Below are 19624 nucleotides of genomic sequence, written 5' to 3' on the forward strand. Positions count from 1 at the left end.
TTCAGCATCCATCCAGCTGCAGGAAGCTTTTCAACAACATACTTCACTAAACTCACCTAAACAGCACAACAGAAAAAAGCAGGAAGAAGCAGGTATTCAAACTTATGTTGCAGATGAATAATGCACACAATAAAATGTAGTTGAAGATAAAAAGAGCTTTGTGGCCTCAGACTGAATCCCACAGGAGCTTCCTGTTTACTCAAAGAAGCTGGTGAGTGGACAGATGACCATCCCTCTGAGAAAAACTAAGTTTTAAATCACCTGCACCAGAAACCTGGTGTAGTGTTGGGTGAATGACATTCACTCTGAGCTGTCAGTCAGAGCCGTGTGGTGCTGCTGTGTTCAGTCAGGTAATCAGACGTCATGCAGCTATAATGACTCCTGTGCAGGACTAGTGGAAGCAAACACGTTCTATTTACATCCTCTGTAATTATTCAATTCACTCGCACAAAGTCAACTGTCAGTGTGAGCTGAATGTTTGCTGTAAAATAGTCTCACTTTCTACTTTAAATGAATAAAACACACTATGCTGCTGCTGCCCACCACGGCATCAGTTTACTAGCCTTTACATGGAAGGTGTTGCTCTATATTGTTCTATATTAATTCCACAAAAAGACTAAAACCAACAATACATTAGTACGTCTCTTGATACTCTCTGACTTCTCCAACCTGTCTGTAGCTCGTCTGTTCCTACTGAGGATGTAAAACGTGTCATAAACTATTTTTATTTCTAGTGAATATGTACATGAGGTCAGTGTATGTGACAACTATGCTCATGGTGATGGAGGATCATGTCACCCAGGGCAACGCTGTGGCTCATTTATGTGTTTTTAGTGTTTATATATAATATATATATTAGTATAGTGTTTGAACAATAACAGAGGTCTACAGCACAGAGGAATAAAGATACACAAGCAATACTTGTAGGATACATATATTGTTGACAGTAAGAAAAACAGAATATCTCCAGTGTTATTTTAAATCATGATGATTTCAAAGGACATGGTTGATGATATTCTGTATTTTTCTTATTGTCTGTATACATACATGTATACATGTGCAGAGCCAAACCAATAATGAACTGATCCTACTTACAGGTACTGTGTTTGTATCCAAAGCCTGATAAATCTTATTCCTCTGTGCTGCAGACCTCCACTGCTGTCCAAAAACTATTAAAACATGTCAGTGATCCACAGAGCTGCTCTGGGTGACATGAAGACTTTTGTTAGTTTGTTTAGACTAATACCAGCGATCACATTTACAGTCTCTGGAGAGTAGTTCTGTGTAAGGCAGATGCCCATGAGCACGCACGGGAATGTGACTCCATTTATAGTGCTTTGCTAGCTTGTCGCTAGCATATCACTACCTAATGACTTTGTACTGTTTGAGAAATGTAGAATGCAGAGCCACACCTTACATGGAACTACTGTCCAGAGACTGAAAGTGATCACTGTTAATAGTCTTTTGAGCAAATGAATGTGCCCAAAACTCTTTGTTGCAAAGCAACATCCGACCAAATGCAACAGCGTGACTCATTGACGTGTTTTTAATATTTTTTTTGACAATAACGGAGGTCTACAGCACAGAGGAATAAGGTATATCAGGCTTCGGATACACACACAGTACTTGTAAGTAAGATTGATTCATTGTTGGTTTGGCTCTGCACATGAGATTTGTTGACAATAAGAAAAATATAGAAAACCTCCAGGCATATCCTTTAAATTTTTGAAACATGATGGGATGAGAGAGGCAGAGAGAAAGAGAGAGAGATGAGGTCAGTGTTGTAGAATTACTAGGAAAGCAGAGCAAAACAAAACATATAGTCAGGAGAATAGAACATATAACATATAAGGGATAGTAAACAGTGATAGCATGTAGTATTATGAGTAATCTTCTAATACAGATTTCTCCTCTGTTTAATAATCTGTCGCCTCTCTCTGTCTTGTAGAAAGAAAAAAATCACTAGTTTATTGAAGAGAGTCTGCGGCGTTTCATTAAGTGCACTTAGTCTGGTCAAGAATCCTCTCTTTGCTAATTGCACTTATAACGAGACGCACTACACATCTCTACTGTCGTACTGAGGCTGCTGCCTCGGCCCTCTAAATAACATTATATGGTCTCTTCATCAGAGGCATATAAACTGACCGAGACACACACACACACACACATAACCACACCAGTGCAATACATACACACACACACACACATATATATATATATATATATATATATATATATATATATATATATATATATATATATATATATATATATATATATATACACAACCAAATATACACACTCAGAGGCAGAGAGATGAAGAAAATGCAGGGTTGACACAGGATCTATCTATCCCCCGGGGTCTTCATTACCTCATTGAAGCCATTTATTCCACTGAGGTTATATCTCCTGCTCTGGACTTAATTTAGCAGCAAAGTGACGTGTCCCTCACTGCTGCGATACGCGGGCCTTCAGAGCCTCAGAGGGGTCTGGACCACCACTGTTTCATAGCTACGCAGTCCATGCAGACCTCTGCCATGTCTCTGCAGTATGTACATTATGTTGGATACTATTGGTTTCCAGCCTGTTTTATTATTTTATAACTGGCTCTGATACGTGTTATTTTATCTGAGGCCTCTTTACAGCCCAAAATGTCTTTTCTCAGGTTTCTTTCATGTGAAAAGCTGAAATGTGATAACGGAGTTTTCTGTCCACATTCTAAGCCATTCGGGTGTCGACTGTATTGCTGTACTGCATTCAACAGCTGCAGCTCTCTGGAGGTTTTTATAGCATTCCTATGGTGCCTACGACTCAGGGGACTATTTATGACGGACCAACTATCCGGCCTCTCTCTCTCCTATAATTCCTTTAATTACCTAAAGCCTCACACCAGTCTAAGACCTCTGGAGTTGCCTGCGAGCTGTCCTTACACCTCCTCCAGCACCTGTAGCTATACTGCCTACAAGCAAACCCACTGTGTCTGATTCAATTGATTTCACTTTTATGCAAATAATAGTTCCAGGCTGTTATCCACTGATAACACATATTAAAGAAAGAACACTTTGGATATGTCTTGGAGCAAGTCTAACAGATCCTGTGACATTGCAGTAAATACAAATCCCTCTGCCTGCTGGTCATCAGCTGAGCATCGCCACGGCTACTCTGATGTCAGGCCAACTGCATGCATCTTATAATGTTCTTTTAAATGTGTTTATTTTCACCCTGCAGAGTATTCATGACTCAAGAGTGTGAATGCAAATAAAGAATGTTGTGATTTCGGACCAGGCTCGTCACATCATGTCGTAACAGCATCGAGGCAAAGAAATGCACAATATGTGTGGAAATTACAGAAAAATATGTCAACGTGTAATAAACATGTTGAATATACATTTTCCTACCAGTAGACATATTTAGTCCATATTACAGTGTGAATTCCAGTAAGGCTCAGCCTTTGATGTGCTTTAATGTGTGTGCAGTATTGTCTTATTAAAAAATATCCTCAGAATTGTCAACTCAGCTTAAAAAAAGGGAAAATAACCTCGATTTCACTGTGAATCTGCTTTTAACTCCTCTGGATGAGCCAAGCAAACATATGAGGCACCGTTATAATTGGCACAGCTCATTAAAATGAACTAAAAGGTATGAGACAAGTAATGTGACTGGCTGAGTATTAAATATTAATCATTTCCACACCTTCCTATTTATATTCCACTTTACTATCCCATTTCATGCACAGAGTGATGTCTGACTATTTGAACAGAAATAGTAAGTGTGCTTGATTATTCCTTTAATCACAGTTAAAATAGGATGTAAAAGAACAAAGTGAACAGCTGTTTGTATCTGATCAAACTCAACTTTACAATCTACTGAATCACCTGCTGCATATGAATCACCTGCACTGCACAGTCATGTTTCTGTCATTTTTCTGATTTTCCATCATGTTCAAACGGAGAAACGAACCAAAACAAACACTGAATTTACACGTTTAAGTGAAACTGGTCAGCATTTATCTCATTTTATATTTTCAGTTTATTAATTATTAGATTCATTTAAAGATGCTGTTGCAGTAACATTCATTCACATTCATGCCCATAACTCAGTAGAATAAATTCAACGATCGATGCCTCTTCATCAGATTATCAGCTTCATTCATTTTAATCACAACCTCAGTAGATGTGATGAGATGAATCAGAGGTTTCATTTAAATGTGAGTGGATTTACTGATTCTCTATCATCTCCCTCATCTATAAGAGCTTCATATTAAAAAAAAGATTCCTTGATAATAACCTGAGACGTACTGTACGACTGATTACATCCTTCATTCAACATGAAGAACTGAACTAACAACATGAACCATGAACATTTCTTTCAAGACGTAATCCCTCGCAAATAAACTTCAGCACACTCTCCTCCATTTAGGCCGAAATGTGGTCTTCACCTTCCAATTTACCCCCCCGAGAGCTGAGCTCTACCTTCCTCTACCTCGCCTCTTTCTCACTGATCACCTGTTTCTGCTGCTTCATTAGAAAACAGCTGCAGCTCTTTTCCCCCTACTGAGCTTGTGTTGTTGCCTCATGTTTTGAGTCCTCACCTCTGCAGCTGTGAACTCTCCGAACCCGCTCCCCGTCTCAAGTCACGGCTAATTAATTGACAAGTTGAGGGTCAAACGGGGACGGATTCATTGAAACTTTGAATAAATTACCAAACGTTGCCGTTGGAGACGTCAGACAGACGCTGCCTTCTGACAGCACTGCTGGAAAGTTGTGAAATATCACCAAGACAACGCAGAAAGCCAGAGAGAAAAATCTGACTTTAACATAATAGTTTTCTAAAAGGGTCACTTAGAGAAGATGGAGATAAAAATAGTCATTTTAAAAATCTATAATAAACAAGTATAAGTGTCTGTTGATGAGCAGCATCACACAGATCTATTTCTTCTTCTGATTCTTTTCCTTTCTTTCATCATCTTCCTCTTCCTCTTAGAAAACATAATTAACAGCTTATCGTTCCCTCTCAGCAAAACCATCTGATTGACAGGATGTCTTGTGACGTTTGTGCCTTTTTGAGGACAGCATCATCAAATATTATCCAGCTTATCAAACTCCTCTCATCTCCTCCATCACCTCGACCCTTTTCTCAGCCCGCAGATCTTTTGTTCTATCAGTCTCTTCCATTCATCTGAAATATATCTATATATTTTTTAAACCCAGTGACTCTCTTCCCCCGTCTGTCAATGGAAGAGCTTCAAAAGGTCTCCCTTTGGCACGACATGAAAAGTGACAATTTTCTGATGAAATTTCTGCATGTAGCAGCCAAAGATATTCTGATCATGTTATTAGTGAACACACACAGGGTGAAAGACTGATCTGTAGCTCCATTTGTGCATCTGATACCTCAATGAAAAAAGAAAAAAAAAAGGACTTCCATAGCAAACGCCACAGATCGCGCCGTGCTCAAGTTAAGCCGAGCCTGCGCAAACATATCAATGCGAAAGTGGTTGAGCGCCTGCTGACTTCAGTAACATAACGGCACACCGAGAAGCTGCGCAACGTGGGTAGAGGCGGCATCACAGCATCGGGCCCCCCTTTTTCTCTATTCTTAGCTCTGCCTCCTTCTCTCACAGTCACACATGGCTGGATGCAGAAGAGGAGAGGTAGAGGAGGCATCTCTGTCTCTAACATCAAATCACTTTCAACTTCATTAAACATTACTGTCTGTCTGGACTGTTTCTTTTTCTTATCGACCATTTAAATGTGAGGACGAGTTCAAAACATTTAATCTGTGACCGTCTGCGCTGAATGAACGAAGAAATCTACAAAGTACTGATGTTCAAGATCTGTGTAGCTTTTTGAAAAAGTGATAACTGTTAGATACTGTAAGAGTCCTCCCACCTGAAGTTAATACGCTTCAGCTTTTGTTAAAACTGCGTTAGAGAAGTGTTGATTGTACTTTACTGTGTTTCTGTGGATAAAATATTAGAAACACCTCCCTAAAATCTGAACATTATAACCTTCACAAGGGCTGTTGTTTTAAGGTGGAATGATGCTTCTATAAAAAAAATTAATGTAAACATTGATCCGACTCTTCTGGAGATGTGAAGCAGTGAAATAAAAAGCTTCAACATACACAAGTACATATAATACATGTTTCAGCCTTTAGACTGTATTTATTATTGTTAGCTGATTTTTTTATTCTACTGGATGATAAAAGGTATTTCTGTAACTACTTCTCTCTCTCTGGCTCTCGTTAACAACAAACAGCAGGCTGCTCAGCACCTGTAATCCTTCAACGACTCAATCAACATTTGTAAAGCTGGTCACATGAGGCTCGTATCCAAAAACTGACTCAGCCGGCTGTCTGCGAGCCCCAGCGTCAACATCTCGACGCCCCCCTTATATTCACGGCACTTCACCGCTCCCCGCTCTGTTCACGGTCCACTGATCAAAACAGAGGCCAGCGCTCAGATCCACTAATCCCCTCAAACCCAACCCACTCTCCGAAAAACATGCAGCCAGCATCACGACGCTGCTGCTGCAACCGCACGCCCCTCCTAGGCCTTGTTGCTTACGCACTCAGAGCTACATCTGTCTACAAAGCTGCTTCCTTCATCCACTGTCAGAGAAGAAGAAGCTCCCTCTGGATTCACCCGCCTGCGCCTGTCTGTCTCTTTTTTTTCTGTCTGCCACGCCTTAACCCCTCGCTCGCTCGCTGTCATGTTCTCTCCTTCTTCTTTCAGATGGAAAATCTGCCCTCGAAACACAGTTCACATGCAGCCATTTCAAGCCCGCAGTGTCAGCTGAGACCCGATTGTTGAGACGGACGGGGGAGGGGGGGGCGGGAGGGTGAAATTTTGAGTGAAATATTGTGCGGAGGAATTCGGGAACTGTAGAGCGCCGTGTCTGTGCAGCATATGCGAGTAAGCGAGCGGGAAAACCAGCAGGTCTGTTCGGTGTTGAAGCTGTTGTGTTGTGAAGGAGGAACGTACCAGCTGTCACACACCTCCTCTAAAGTCACGCTTCAAAAAAAAAGACGCCCATCATAATTAGACAGTTACATCAGATCCTGTGAGTCGCTGAATGTGGAAAAGATTATTTAAGATTTGTGGGTATAAACTGGTCTCACAAAAAGCTAAAAAAAAATTTAAAAAATCCAGCCAAGAATCTAATCCGCGTCGCCTCCGAGAGACTAATCGGTTGGCGGCAGCCGGACACTGTGACAGAACATTTCCTGTTTCAAAACTGTTGGAAACACGCGAGGAGAAGTAAGTGTAAAGGTTCAAACACACTTTTCACGGGTCTAAAAGTTCAGTCTGAGCGTCTGAAAGTCTTCTCAATGTCATGTGTGAACTCTCCTTCAGAGATGATGTTGCTTTATCTCTCCTCTCGTCCTCTTAGACAAGTCTTCCATTATCTCTACACGCCCCTCCAACGTTTTAAATGTGCCTTTTTATCAGTCAAACTCCTGAGCTGCTGCTGCTGCTGAAAGGAGCACAAGCTCAGCAATAAAATAGGCTCCAGCTTCCCCCTCTCTCTCTAGCTTTACACCGTTACTATTGTCTAGACCTGTTTTCCCTTGTGAAGCAGCACAACTCGTCGGTTTGATGGGCTTATTGAAGCTAGTGCCTCGTTATCCCTTATCTCAACACTGGGCTCGAAGCTCACAATGCAGCCAGAACAAGAGTGTGACCAAAAAAAAAAAAAAGACAATTTGTCCTTTCTTCTTCTGCACTATGAATGTTTTTTTCCTTCATCCTCTGGTCCTTCTCTTCCCTTCGCTCTCCGGCTCGCAATGGAAAAAAATGGAGAGCAGCCAAACATGGGTCGAGTTTCTACACTTACAAATAAATTCAAATATACTAATAAAGTTTTACTATGAAAGTCAATTTAACACATGTCCTACACAGGTCTTCTGTTCTGAGACACATCTAGAGTATAATGTTATGAAGTGATAAACGTGTAAAACTGCTTCTCTTCATGTTTTCCATGAAGCAGATCCTTGCAGCTATTATCTCAAGCAGCACCAGATGTGTCATCGCAAATTACACAATAACGTATTATCTAATATCCAACATGAAACATCTGTAGATCGTCTTCAGCTCATTATTTCCACCTCCTCTGATGGTTGACATGATGTGATATTATCATGAGTGAGGAGAGTTTCGGTGATTAAAGTGGGGTCGAGTTAGAGGACAAACAAGAAACAAACAGTCACGACTGTTTCATATTAACAGTTGTTGTGGCGATGAGTCAACACAGGAAATGATATGATATTACCAGGACCAGAGGCCAAACGATTAGTCAGAAAATTATTAGGACGGCGAAAGGTTCAAGTCAATTATCAAGCACAAATGTCACCTCTCTCTCTCTCTCTCTCTCTCTCTCTCTCTCTCCCTCTCTCTCTCTCTCTCTCTCTCTCTCTCCAGCTGCTCAGCTGTATGAATTTGCTGCATTTCTCATCATTTGAAACTAAATATTTTGGGGTTTTGGACAGTTGTTGAACAGATCTCCTCTTGGGTCTGGCTCTGGGAAAGCCTGACAGGCATTTCCTGTTTTCTGATGTTTTATAAACCATTTCTGATACGAGAATTTGAGGCAAAACTTCAGCTGACACTCAGCACAGTGAACATTTCACAGACACACAATTACAATCCAGTTACTCAAACCGCTGGCCTACCTTGAACATTGCCAGCCCGGATCTCCTCTCTACTCTTCAGAACTGGCATGATGGAGTGATCTGGGATTCAACTCCTCCTCTCATAGCCTCGGATGAAGGGTTGGCAGACAGATGAAGTCACGCACAGAAGACTGACGGGGGTCTTGCAGGGTGAGGGTGGAGATGGGCGAAGCTGGGGGCGTTATCAGTGTGAGGATGCAGCAGCAGGGTTGATGACGACTGTTTTTAAAGTGTAATAATATGTAGAAAATGTGCAGTAATTAGTATTAAATCATTCATTTAATAGCTTAGAAATGATGCTTTTACATTTAAAGGGGCAAAAACAACCAAAAAGATCTTGAAAAAGTTGGCCACCAACTCAAAATGTCAGCGCTGCGTGTAAACAAAACTAAAACATGATGGATGGAAGGTGATGAAGGGATGTTCTTTCATTCGCCTCTTCCCATCCGATTCTCTTTCCCCTTTCCTCCGACGCTGTTGATACAGCTCGCCTAGGTCTCCTCCCAGAAGTGTGTGAACACGGTTGCCGTGGAGATGAGGAGATGAGCAGCAGCAGTGTGTATGTACTCCTCTTCTTCCCTCCCTTCCTTCCTTCCTTCTTCTTTTTGGCTTTCTTTCGCTCCTTGCCTTCGCTCGCCTTAGCCAGTCATGATCATCGGTTGGCTGGCCCGCTCTGCGCTCCTCTCTTCATCAGTCTGAAGGGGAGAAGAAGAGAAGGATGGAGTCAGATGGCAGAGTATGGCTGGAGATGGATGTGTTGTTGGTGAAGGCTGAATGCCACTGTGTACACAAGTCAATAGCCTCTGAGGTCAAGGCTTAACTCAGTCGAGCTGCTGCGTCTACATCCAGTAACATTCCTGAGTTTAAACTACGGGTCCTGACCCGCAGAGGGTCCTGACATTATATCCTGATATGTATATTAAGGTCGTCCTGTGAGAATATATGAATTAGCATACTGTTTATAGCAACGTATCCCTTCTTTTCTATCTCTGCTTATATCGGGGTATTGTGGGCAATTCAATGAGCTGCTTTATGGTTTATTGGCTTAACTGGCTTTTTATGAGATTGCTGCACCAATTTAATCAAGTACCGTGATTTGTCAGGTACTTAATTTGCTATATTTGCCTTTTTTTGTTAATCTTCAAACAGTTTCTCAAATGAGTTTTCCAGACAATTTACTGTATCCCCATATATATATATATATATATATATATATATATATATATATATATATATATATATATATATATATATATCAATATTACAATAAAACATCAAATAGATGGATTTTATCTCTGAATGTTTATTTCTCTTGCGCTGCTATTGGCTTATACTGTGTGTCATATATGTGAGATGATTGTGTTGTTGATGTTGAGGTGCTTTATATGTGTGCATTTTAATAAAGCATAACATAGCAAGCTAACGTAGATATTAAAGTGGTAAATTAGGGTCAATTTCAACTTTTGGTCCCAAGATAAAAAAAAGTTAAATGTGAAGTTTAACCGGATGTGAAAAAAAAGGAAACCGGAGTAAAAACGAGCGTTTGAGTTCATTCGCTTTAGATTTGGTGTTTATTAAAATATCAAATGACGTCATAACTTCACAGAGGTACAATTCTTTATTTGTTTTATGTATTTAAACATTTCTGGACTTGTTGGTGCAGCGTAGTAGCTGAAGATAACTTTGGTCTGGTACAGTCTTGAATAAAGCTGAAACTATTAGTGGATTAATCAATTAGTCCATCATCAGAAAATTAATTGCCCCTAATTTAATAACTGATAAGTTATTGAAGTATTTTTTATGCAAAAATGCTGAAAATGTATCTTGTTCCATCTCCTCAGACGTGAATGTTTTCTACGTTATGAACTGAATATCTTTGGGTTTTTGGATATTTTTCTTCATTTTCTGGCGTTTTACAAACCAAAACATGAAACAATTTATCAAGACATAATTTACACTTTAACAGATAATAAAAACAGTTTTGAGTTGAATTCTCTGACCTAAAAAAAACAGTGTTTTAGTGATGAAGGAAAGTGTCTTCAGTCTAACATGTATATGCTCGGAGGGACGTCTCGCGTGTGTTTATCTGGGTATTTTGAGGAAGTCGGGAATGTAGGTATACACTATTTAGCCTCAGGAAAATTGTCAGAGGATATCTGCATGTGTAGAATTTTAATCCTGTCTGGCAGTGTAATGAATTATTCATTCAGCAAATTTTATTTACAGAAATCCATCTTTCTCTCTGACTCCTTCAAAGTCTAATTATCTTTGACTCTCATAGTAGTATTAAAATGACACTGATAGCTTGACTCATGCAGGATAATTCAGCGTATCCTTAAACAAACCTCTGCATAAAGCAACTGAAAATGGTTTATTTGTTTGGTTACTTTTAAAACGATGTTATTTGGAGTAAGTTACTCCACAAAGACATTTTTTAATGCAAATGTAGTTAACTCTCTAGTGTCATCAATTCTGGCCTTTATGTGCTTTGATGCTTTGCTCCAAATCATATTTTGACACAAAATGAACCATTTTTTGTTTGTTTTGTTTTGTTTTGAATGTTTACAGCATTTAAAGATCTTAACAAGCTTCAAGGAGTTTTAATGATTCCTCTTTGGAACATAAATCCTTCATTAAACTGAGACCTAAGAGGTGGTCAGGACCCTTTTTAAAGAACTTTGTGCTCACAGTGTGGCAACACTACACCAGCCATGTGAAAGACGTGTTAAATCATTCAGGCTGTTTGGACATAAAGGCGCTCAGTTAAAATCAACTTGAAACTTTCAGGCTAAAGGGCCACACTCTGACCCTGTTAATGGAGAATATTTAGACCCTTGTTGTTTTAACTTTGCCTTTGAGCAATGTCTAGACATCTGCTGCTGTTTAAAATATGAAGTGACATGCAGGATGTCTTAAAGTCTTGTTAAAGTCAGAATGATGCCTGCTTCTGGCTAACAGGAAGTCAATCTTAAACCAACCGTACCACGTACTGACTCAGGTTAGCTCATCTGCAATCATTTACTTTTTATCTCTAAACAATTAAAGAGTCAATTCAGTTTGTTCTTGTTCTTTGTAACAGTGCATTCTAATCATCTTTAGGATAATTATGCATTTGTTAAGTTGCTGTTTGTTTATTAGCTTGTTCATTCAGAATAATCCTCTCTAGTGAAGCATTGGGCCTCTGGTTGTGGAAAAGCTAACACAGCAGCCATCACCCATGATAAGCAATATATGAAACATACAGCCTAGTATGTCATCTATAGTATACAGTGTACTCATTAAGGTCATGCTGAAGAGTCTTATACAGTAATGCTGGTGTATGAGTCACATTAGATCTGTGATCCATTTCCAGAGATCTGTTCATTTCCAGAGATCTGTTGGCAGATCCATCGAACAGGAAACAAGAAGAAATGTAATGGAGGAAGAGGAGGGTATCAACACAGCATTGGTTAACAAACCTCAACCAACTCAAATGCACAATAAGGAGACTAAAATGAATGCATGTGAATGCATGCACCTGCACACTGCACCAGACTAATTGAGTGAGTCAACTTATGTAAGCTTATGGAGAGAGACGTTACTTTGGATCGGTTTCAGCCATGAATTAGAAATAGTCCTTGAGTGAGAAATCTCTCTTGCTTATATTCCCATTGAGATATGTGATAATGCATTAAATTCACAGAGAGATAGAACAGTTCATATAAAGAAAAATGGATAAAGATAAAAAGCTTGGCCTGATAAACAACCAATTAGTCACAGCAGGGTGAAAAAAGGTTTAACAGTACAAGCAAATGTGGTGGAAGATATGAAAATAGCCTTCACAGAGAAGCTGCTGATCAAAGTTCATGCAGAATGCATTTCCATCAGTAGCATGCACACACACACACAAACACATGCACACTCTTGCTGTGCTCACACGCACACACACACACATTCAGTGCACACACTTACTGTACATGCATGTGCATACATACACTCAGTTGCGAAGAAGTGAGTGCTATATTAATTCACTACTCACCTAATTAACTCTTTTCTGTAACACATAATTTATAGACGGTAGTGGAGATGTTTTACAGAGGAGCAGAGTTGAGACACAAAAGCAAAGACAGAGCAAAACGAGTGGTCCTTCATATTCCTTCATGATGACATCCCACTCTCAGAACAATAAAGAAAAGAGGTGTTTACTAAGCTCCTTTATCAGTCCAGAAGACAAAGGAGGCTAAAGTGGCTGGTGTGGGCCTACGCTACTGGCTGTAATATTTCACTTAGATGTCCGTGGATACATAAAGGCTAAAAACTTAGTGAGAATAGACTAACAGTGGCAATGCTCCCAAAAAAAGGTGTGGCATTGAGAAGAAGAGACGAGGCATCAAATACAACATAAAGAGAGGAAGGAAAATGTGACAGAAGAAAAGAGGAGGGTAGTGATGTGATGGGGATATTAGGTCCTATCTATTTTGATCTGTCTATCAGTCTGTCTCTATCTACAACCTGCACACACTATCTACAACACCTCCATTCCACAGCAAGGCTTTACCCGCTTAATCCACTGTTCAACATCCAACTAATGCCAACCGGTCTCTCCTGCCTGATTGAGGATGAGAATGAAGACAAGTGGAGGTGGTGGGGGTGGGGGGGGGGAGGTGGGGGCTTCAGGAATGAAATATGGCCACTTCTGGATGAAAACCATCGAATTGAGAGAAGGGAAAATTGAAAAATGCAGAAGCACAAAAATTCAGTTCTGATGATGATAAGGAGTGTATTCTGGTTTTGTGTATGTAGGGGGGGTGGGGGGGGTGTGGGGGGGGGGGGGGGCTGTTGTTTGAGGGGCAGAGAAACAGTCAAAGAACTAATGGCTGCTGATGGACTGGCACGATGAAATAAGCACAAATCAAGCATGAGATGGGAAACACACTTAATGACTTGAGATGGCCGTTAGCTGCTAACTTTGAATGCAGCACAATAAATAACATGAAGAGAATATTATTTACTTTAGACTAAACAGCCCCAACTTTGCCAAATTATAATTAAAAATAAAATGACGCCTGGAAGTGCCTGGAAATGTTCTCTCATTTTCCCTCTTCCCATGTTACTTTACAACAGGTTGCCAAAGACAAATCCATGTCTTCTTTGAGATGAAAAAAGGGGACATGACATGTGGACAGATAAAAAAGATTTCTCAATGACAACAATTAAAGATGGGCGCGCTTTGCAACGATGAGAAGAACAGATGAGGAGTAGGAGGGTGTGAAGACGGTGTGAGACCAGACCAATATCCACTCACTGAACACTGTTCTTCTAGGCATAGTTTAGTGTGCGAGTGCATGTGTGTGTTAATGTGTGTTTTATGTATACGTAAAGCACACACAAATACACACAGACAGACAGATAGACAGACACTAAACGATAGTTAACCTACCTAGAGTAACATTTAAGAATCCCGCAAGAGTGTGATGCAAAGAAAATGGGTGTGGAGGGACCAAAAGAGAAGGAAAAGGGAAAAAGAGTCATTCATGAGGAGTTTTTTTAGTTGTCTTTGAAGAAAAATCATCCAAGTTCATAAAACATCAGACTTTAGAGACAGAAAGAGGCGTAGGGTGGGGGGGATGATGAACTGATGGCAGCAGTTAAAGAGATGAAATGGCAAGGAGGGTCTGACAGGTATGATATGGTTTGGTAAGAGAGTGGCGAGGAGGAAAGAAAGGACGAAAATTAAAACAAAACTCCCTCCTTTCTCCTTTCTCTCACTCATAAATAAAGGAAATTATACACCAGGTAGATGGAGAAATAGATGAGAAGGCAAATGATGGAGAGAGAGACTATATGAAAAGATGAAGCACCTCCCAGCACCGCGATGAGGAATAAGAAAAATATAAAACGAAAGAAAAAATTGAATACTCCAAAGCCTTCCGTTTTTGCTCTGTTTAGTGAGGCGAGGGGGGGGGCTCTCAGTTTTATCCCCCTCTCTCTCTCTCTCTCTCTGCAACTGGTCAGTCTTCTTTTATCTTCTTTCCTCCTCAAAGCAGGATGCTACCTTCCCTTCAGATGAGCTGTAACCCTTCAGCCAACACAGCTGTTAGACATGGCACTCAGGCTGGCTGCACGGTGGGGTGCTGCTACCCAGAGATACAGTGTGTGTGGAGCCGAAACACACCCCTGGCTGGCATAAAGCGCAGAGCACAACTCAAACTGCGCTCACTCGCTTTCCTCCCCCTCCTCGAGAGAGAGAGAGAGAGAGAGAGAGAGAGAGAGAGAGAGAGAGCCAGAGACAGACAGCTAGATGTGGAGGTGGGTCCCTCTATAGGATTCTGAATTAGAAGGATGCTACAGTAAAGAGGAGCTGCTGCAACAATTGTCAGGAAAAGTGTTTCCATAAAGAAAGCAAGAGCTCCCTCTGTTGTTGCATGATAGACCTTTAAAACCGATCATAAGATGAGGAGCGATGAAGTTCATGTGGAGATTTATTACATGGAGATTGTCATCTATGTAAACAATACTAGTTGTTGCATGTTTTCTATGATACTGTGAGAATTTCTCTAATAATAAGTTTACTGTATATCAGCCTAATAGAGGTGATGATCACCTACTTTTAAAACTGCATTTAGTTAGAGAATGCTTAAAGTTACTAAATATTTTTCTATTTAAAACATGTATAAACTGGGATCAATAGATTCTACAATGTATGTGAAACTGAACACACTTTCACAATCATCTCATTATGTAAGAGCTTCCATCTACACCAACATCATCTACATCAACTATAGGAAAAACATAATTATTACAAAATAATTAGCTTTTACTCTGATTGAAATATAAAAAGACTACAGATGTAGTGCAGCAGCTTGTACTTCACTGCATTTTAACTCCATATCATTTATATGACAGTTATGGTTACCAGTTACTTTACATATTAAGATTTTACTTACATAATGCGATCAACCTCTAAACTGTGAGGTTCTATTTTGTATGTGCTCTGCCCTCAGACGGACTTTGCTATTTGTTTTTCTAATTGTGACTCTGCCTCAGCACCATGAGACAGATCTCTGCTCTCACCGCCCAATCAGGAGGAAGCAACCATTCACTGTAATATAGGTGCACCAGTGCACCTGCTGTTCAGCTTTCTTTTTCACTCAGCAACCTTAGACAATGGAACTGAATCTTCAGTCACTCTCAGGTGTTGCAGAGTATGTCATCAACCACTGGCAAGCTTTCCATGATGCTCCCCCACTAGGAGTAGATGAGTTTGTCCACCTGGTGCAGATGAGATCTCTCTCTCTGCCAAGAGAGGTGGACCTCTGTGCTTTATTCACTCCTCCTGCAGGTCTATCAGAAAGGATAGGGGTGAGGCGGTGCTTCAGTCCAACCCCTTGTTTCAACTCCACATCATCACATCCACTTTCGGGCCCAGGATTGTTTACCTGAGAACTTTTTATCCACCTCCATTCCAGGATTAGGGGGAAAGGCGCCTTCACTCACATGGGGCGGCTGTGGCTGAGGAGGTAGAACCTGCTGTCCACTAACCACAGGGTTGGTGGTTCCATGTGTGTGAAAGGGTGAATGATTGACAAATTATAAAGTGCTTTAGACAAAAGTGTTCAAGTAGCCATTTACCTACTATTTCACTTGTGTGCTATGCTGTTACATTAACCATACATACATAAAGCCTCAGCAAGTCTTCATCAACACTTCATCTGCCTAGAAAGCTCAGGGCGCTCCTCTGATGGCTCAGTAGCTGGCTCATTGGCTGTGTGATGCGACTCAGTGGGTCTCAAGGCGCATGTCAATGGAAGACATTTGTCTAGCCATGTCTTGGTCTTCCACCTCCACTTCTGATGCTTGGTGCAAAGTCTGTGGGGGCACCATCATCTGGGTCTGATTGATGCTCATTGGTCATTTTCAGCTTTGAGTAAGGAGCGTGTGATGAGGTTGTGGGACCACCAGGTTGTGGGAAGTTGACCTCTTTCACCAGTTAACAGTGGGGTCTGCATTGCTAGCGTACAGATTCAGGCCCATGTGGAAGGCTTTTACTTGAAGGGAGGAGCACAAACGAGACATCATTTACTGAGATGTAACTCCACTTCTATGAGTACATGCATAAAAATGATCAATCACCTTTGGTTTTTAACTGAGTGCATGGGATGCAGAGCAGTGATTGGTCAGCAGATCTGAGGGATCTGGAGGTGGAATAGGGGATGAGCAGTTCAGAGATGTAACCTGGTGCCAGTCCATGCTGTGCTTTAAAAACAAATAAAGAATCTTAAAATCAATTCTGTAGTTCACTGGTAACCAGTGAAGAGAGGCCAGTACAGGGGAGATATGTTCTTTCTTCTTAGTACAAGTGAGGAGTCTCACTGCTTCATTTTGAACCAGCTGCAGGCGAGATAGAGCTGACTAACTGATTCCTACATAGAGAGAACTGTAGTGGAGGCGAGAGGAAATAAAAGCTTGAACTATAGTCTCCACATCTTTAATGGACGAGAATGATTTTAACTTTGCAAGTGATCTAAGATGGAAGAAGCCAGTACTGACAACTGAGTTGATTTGTTTATCAAATTTTAAGCAAGAATCAAAGATAACACCAAGACTTCTTGTGTGGGACTTAACATTCAATGACAGAAGCCCGAGGGCATTGGTTGTGGTTGTGGAGTTGTCTGCAGGGCCGAAGATGAAGACGTCAGTTTTATTCTGGTTTAGCTGAAGGAAGCTTTTTGCCATCCAGGATTTTACATCCTTAATGCAATTTAGAAGGCAGTTAAAACTGCATGGATCACAAAGTTTCAGCAGGAGGTACAGCTGGGTGTTATCAGCATAACAATGGTAGGAGATATATTTTCTCAAAACAGACCCCAAAGGAAGTTTATATAGGAAAACTACAATAGGGCCTAATATGGAGCCTTGTGGTACTCCACAGGAGATGGGTGCAGAGGAAAAGGACACATTATCAATTCTAACAGTCGGAGGTACAAGGTAAACCGCTGAAGGGCTGTCCCTGAATGCCAACAACATGCTGAAGGCGGTCCAAGAGGATGGAGTGATCAGCTGTGTCGAAGGCAGCTGAGAGATCTAAAAGAATTAAAATAGTATAATTTCCTGAATGTAAAGACGAGAACAAATCATGTTACTCTCGCGAGAGCGGACTCTGTGTTATTAAGCGTCATAAAACCCGACTGAAATTTTCCAGCTGAATTTGTCCAAGAAGGAGATGAGTTGAGAGAAAACTACTTTTCTAAGAATTTTGAATAAAAACGAGAGCTATGAGATTGGTCGGTAATTTTTATGAACAGACGGATCTAAGTTAGGTTTTTTAATTTAAGGGTGAATGACAGCATGTTTAAAGCAAGCTGGCACATAGCCATTGACAAGGGAGCTATTAATTATTAATAAAATATTAGGCCCAACAGTGTCCAGCACTTTCTTAAGTGGGCATGATGGAATAATGTCAAAGGGACATGTACCAGGGCTCATATGTGAGATAATATGTGTCAAAGAGGAGACAGAAATCGGTTCAAAGTTGATGAGAACTGAGAAACTTAACTCTGATGGATCATAGAATTTATGACTGTAGAGTTGAGTACTGTATTTATTCCATTAGATAAAACTTTGGCTCTATGGGCATGTTTGAAGATGATATCAGAAAAATATTTGGTTCTTTCTGCTTTGACACACTGTTGATATTTAGCCAGAGAGTATCTCAGACGCTGATATGACACTTGGAGTTTATCTGTTTTCCATTTATGCTTTGCTCTCCTGCATTCCTGCCTAACCAAACCAGTTATGGAGTTAAACCAGGGCTGACCTTTGATTTTTGCTTTTCCAACTCTGTAAGGTGCAATGGAGTCAAGAATATTGGTGCAAGTGGAATTGAATACTGTGACCAGTTCTTCTGGTCACAGTATTCAAGATTGGTAACAGACCTGGAATAGTCTCCTGGAAGACTGGCTTTAGGAGTCTGGGAGGGGAGTGAGGTGGAAAACAACATGGGCCAATGATCAGATAGACTGACCTTGTTTATCTGGACACGGGGACCGGAACGCCAAAAGTTCAAATAAAAAGTCACTTGTCCAGGTAAAAATGAAAACAATTTACTTTTTTTTTTTGTTTGCAAATGCAGAATTGTAGAATTCAGAAGATCAAACAGCTGATAGCATCCAAACAGTTCAACACAGAAATGATTCAATGAATTCATTTTACTAAAGCCATTACTCACTGTTAATTATCTTTTCATTTGATCCCTAATTGTAAAGTCTTTTTCAATATAAATATATAAATAAATAATAATTTTTAATAATAATATTTATTAAATATTTCCTAAATAAATATGAACAATATTTATTTACATCACATAAATACTAATTGACTTATAGATTAATCAATCAGTCAGATGAATGATGAATCAGCACTTTGAACTATTAATCTTAGTGCTGTGTTTACAAACATCATGTTAATATCATTGTTGTGTTGTGTGTTGATCTGTAAGTCCTTCTATAGCAGCTTTGTGTTTTGTTTGTTGGGTTTGTCCTTTAGTTTACATTTGGATCACAGATTGTGCCTTTAAAATACTTATAGACCAGTAATTCATCTAGACACTGGTGTAAGTTCCTTACCAGTTGAATTTGTTTGTGTCTCTTCATCACCTGACACTTGGGCTGCTTCACATCTGTTTCTCTTTCCTCTTTACACTCCTTGTTTTTCTTCCAACAAAATTCTTCCTCATTTCTGTCTCCTCTCTCCTGATTCTTTCACTCACTCTGAAAATGTAAAAAGTCCTTTTAAAAAGTCTGACAGAGCATGAAGCAGAGTTTTAACTTGTATGGTGTAGAAGACAAACAACACACGGTGGGAATGCATCAGCAGTCAACTTAACCAAACTATCGAGCTACATTAACATTACTGTAATGAAAAGCAGCAGCACCAGAAACTGGATGGTTAAAACAACACAATGTCAACTTTA

At 40.2% G+C, this 19624-nt stretch overlaps 1 protein-coding gene across 1 annotated transcript in view; it reads right to left on the reverse strand.

Annotated features, from left to right (window-relative positions):
- grin2bb (glutamate receptor, ionotropic, N-methyl D-aspartate 2B, genome duplicate b) overlaps positions 1–19403 on the reverse strand; it is a 94622-nt gene extending 75219 nt beyond the window's left edge. The window contains 2 exon segments of the mRNA XM_044345613.1: positions 8674–9368; positions 19278–19403. Coding sequence (XP_044201548.1) covers positions 8674–8682 — 9 coding nt within the window. The 5' untranslated portion in view covers positions 8683–9368; positions 19278–19403.
- Positions 19404–19624: the final 221 nt, after the last annotated feature.

This window comes from Thunnus albacares, chromosome 3 (genome assembly GCF_914725855.1).
Source record: "Thunnus albacares chromosome 3, fThuAlb1.1, whole genome shotgun sequence".
Classification (NCBI taxonomy): Eukaryota; Metazoa; Chordata; class Actinopteri; order Scombriformes; family Scombridae; genus Thunnus; species Thunnus albacares.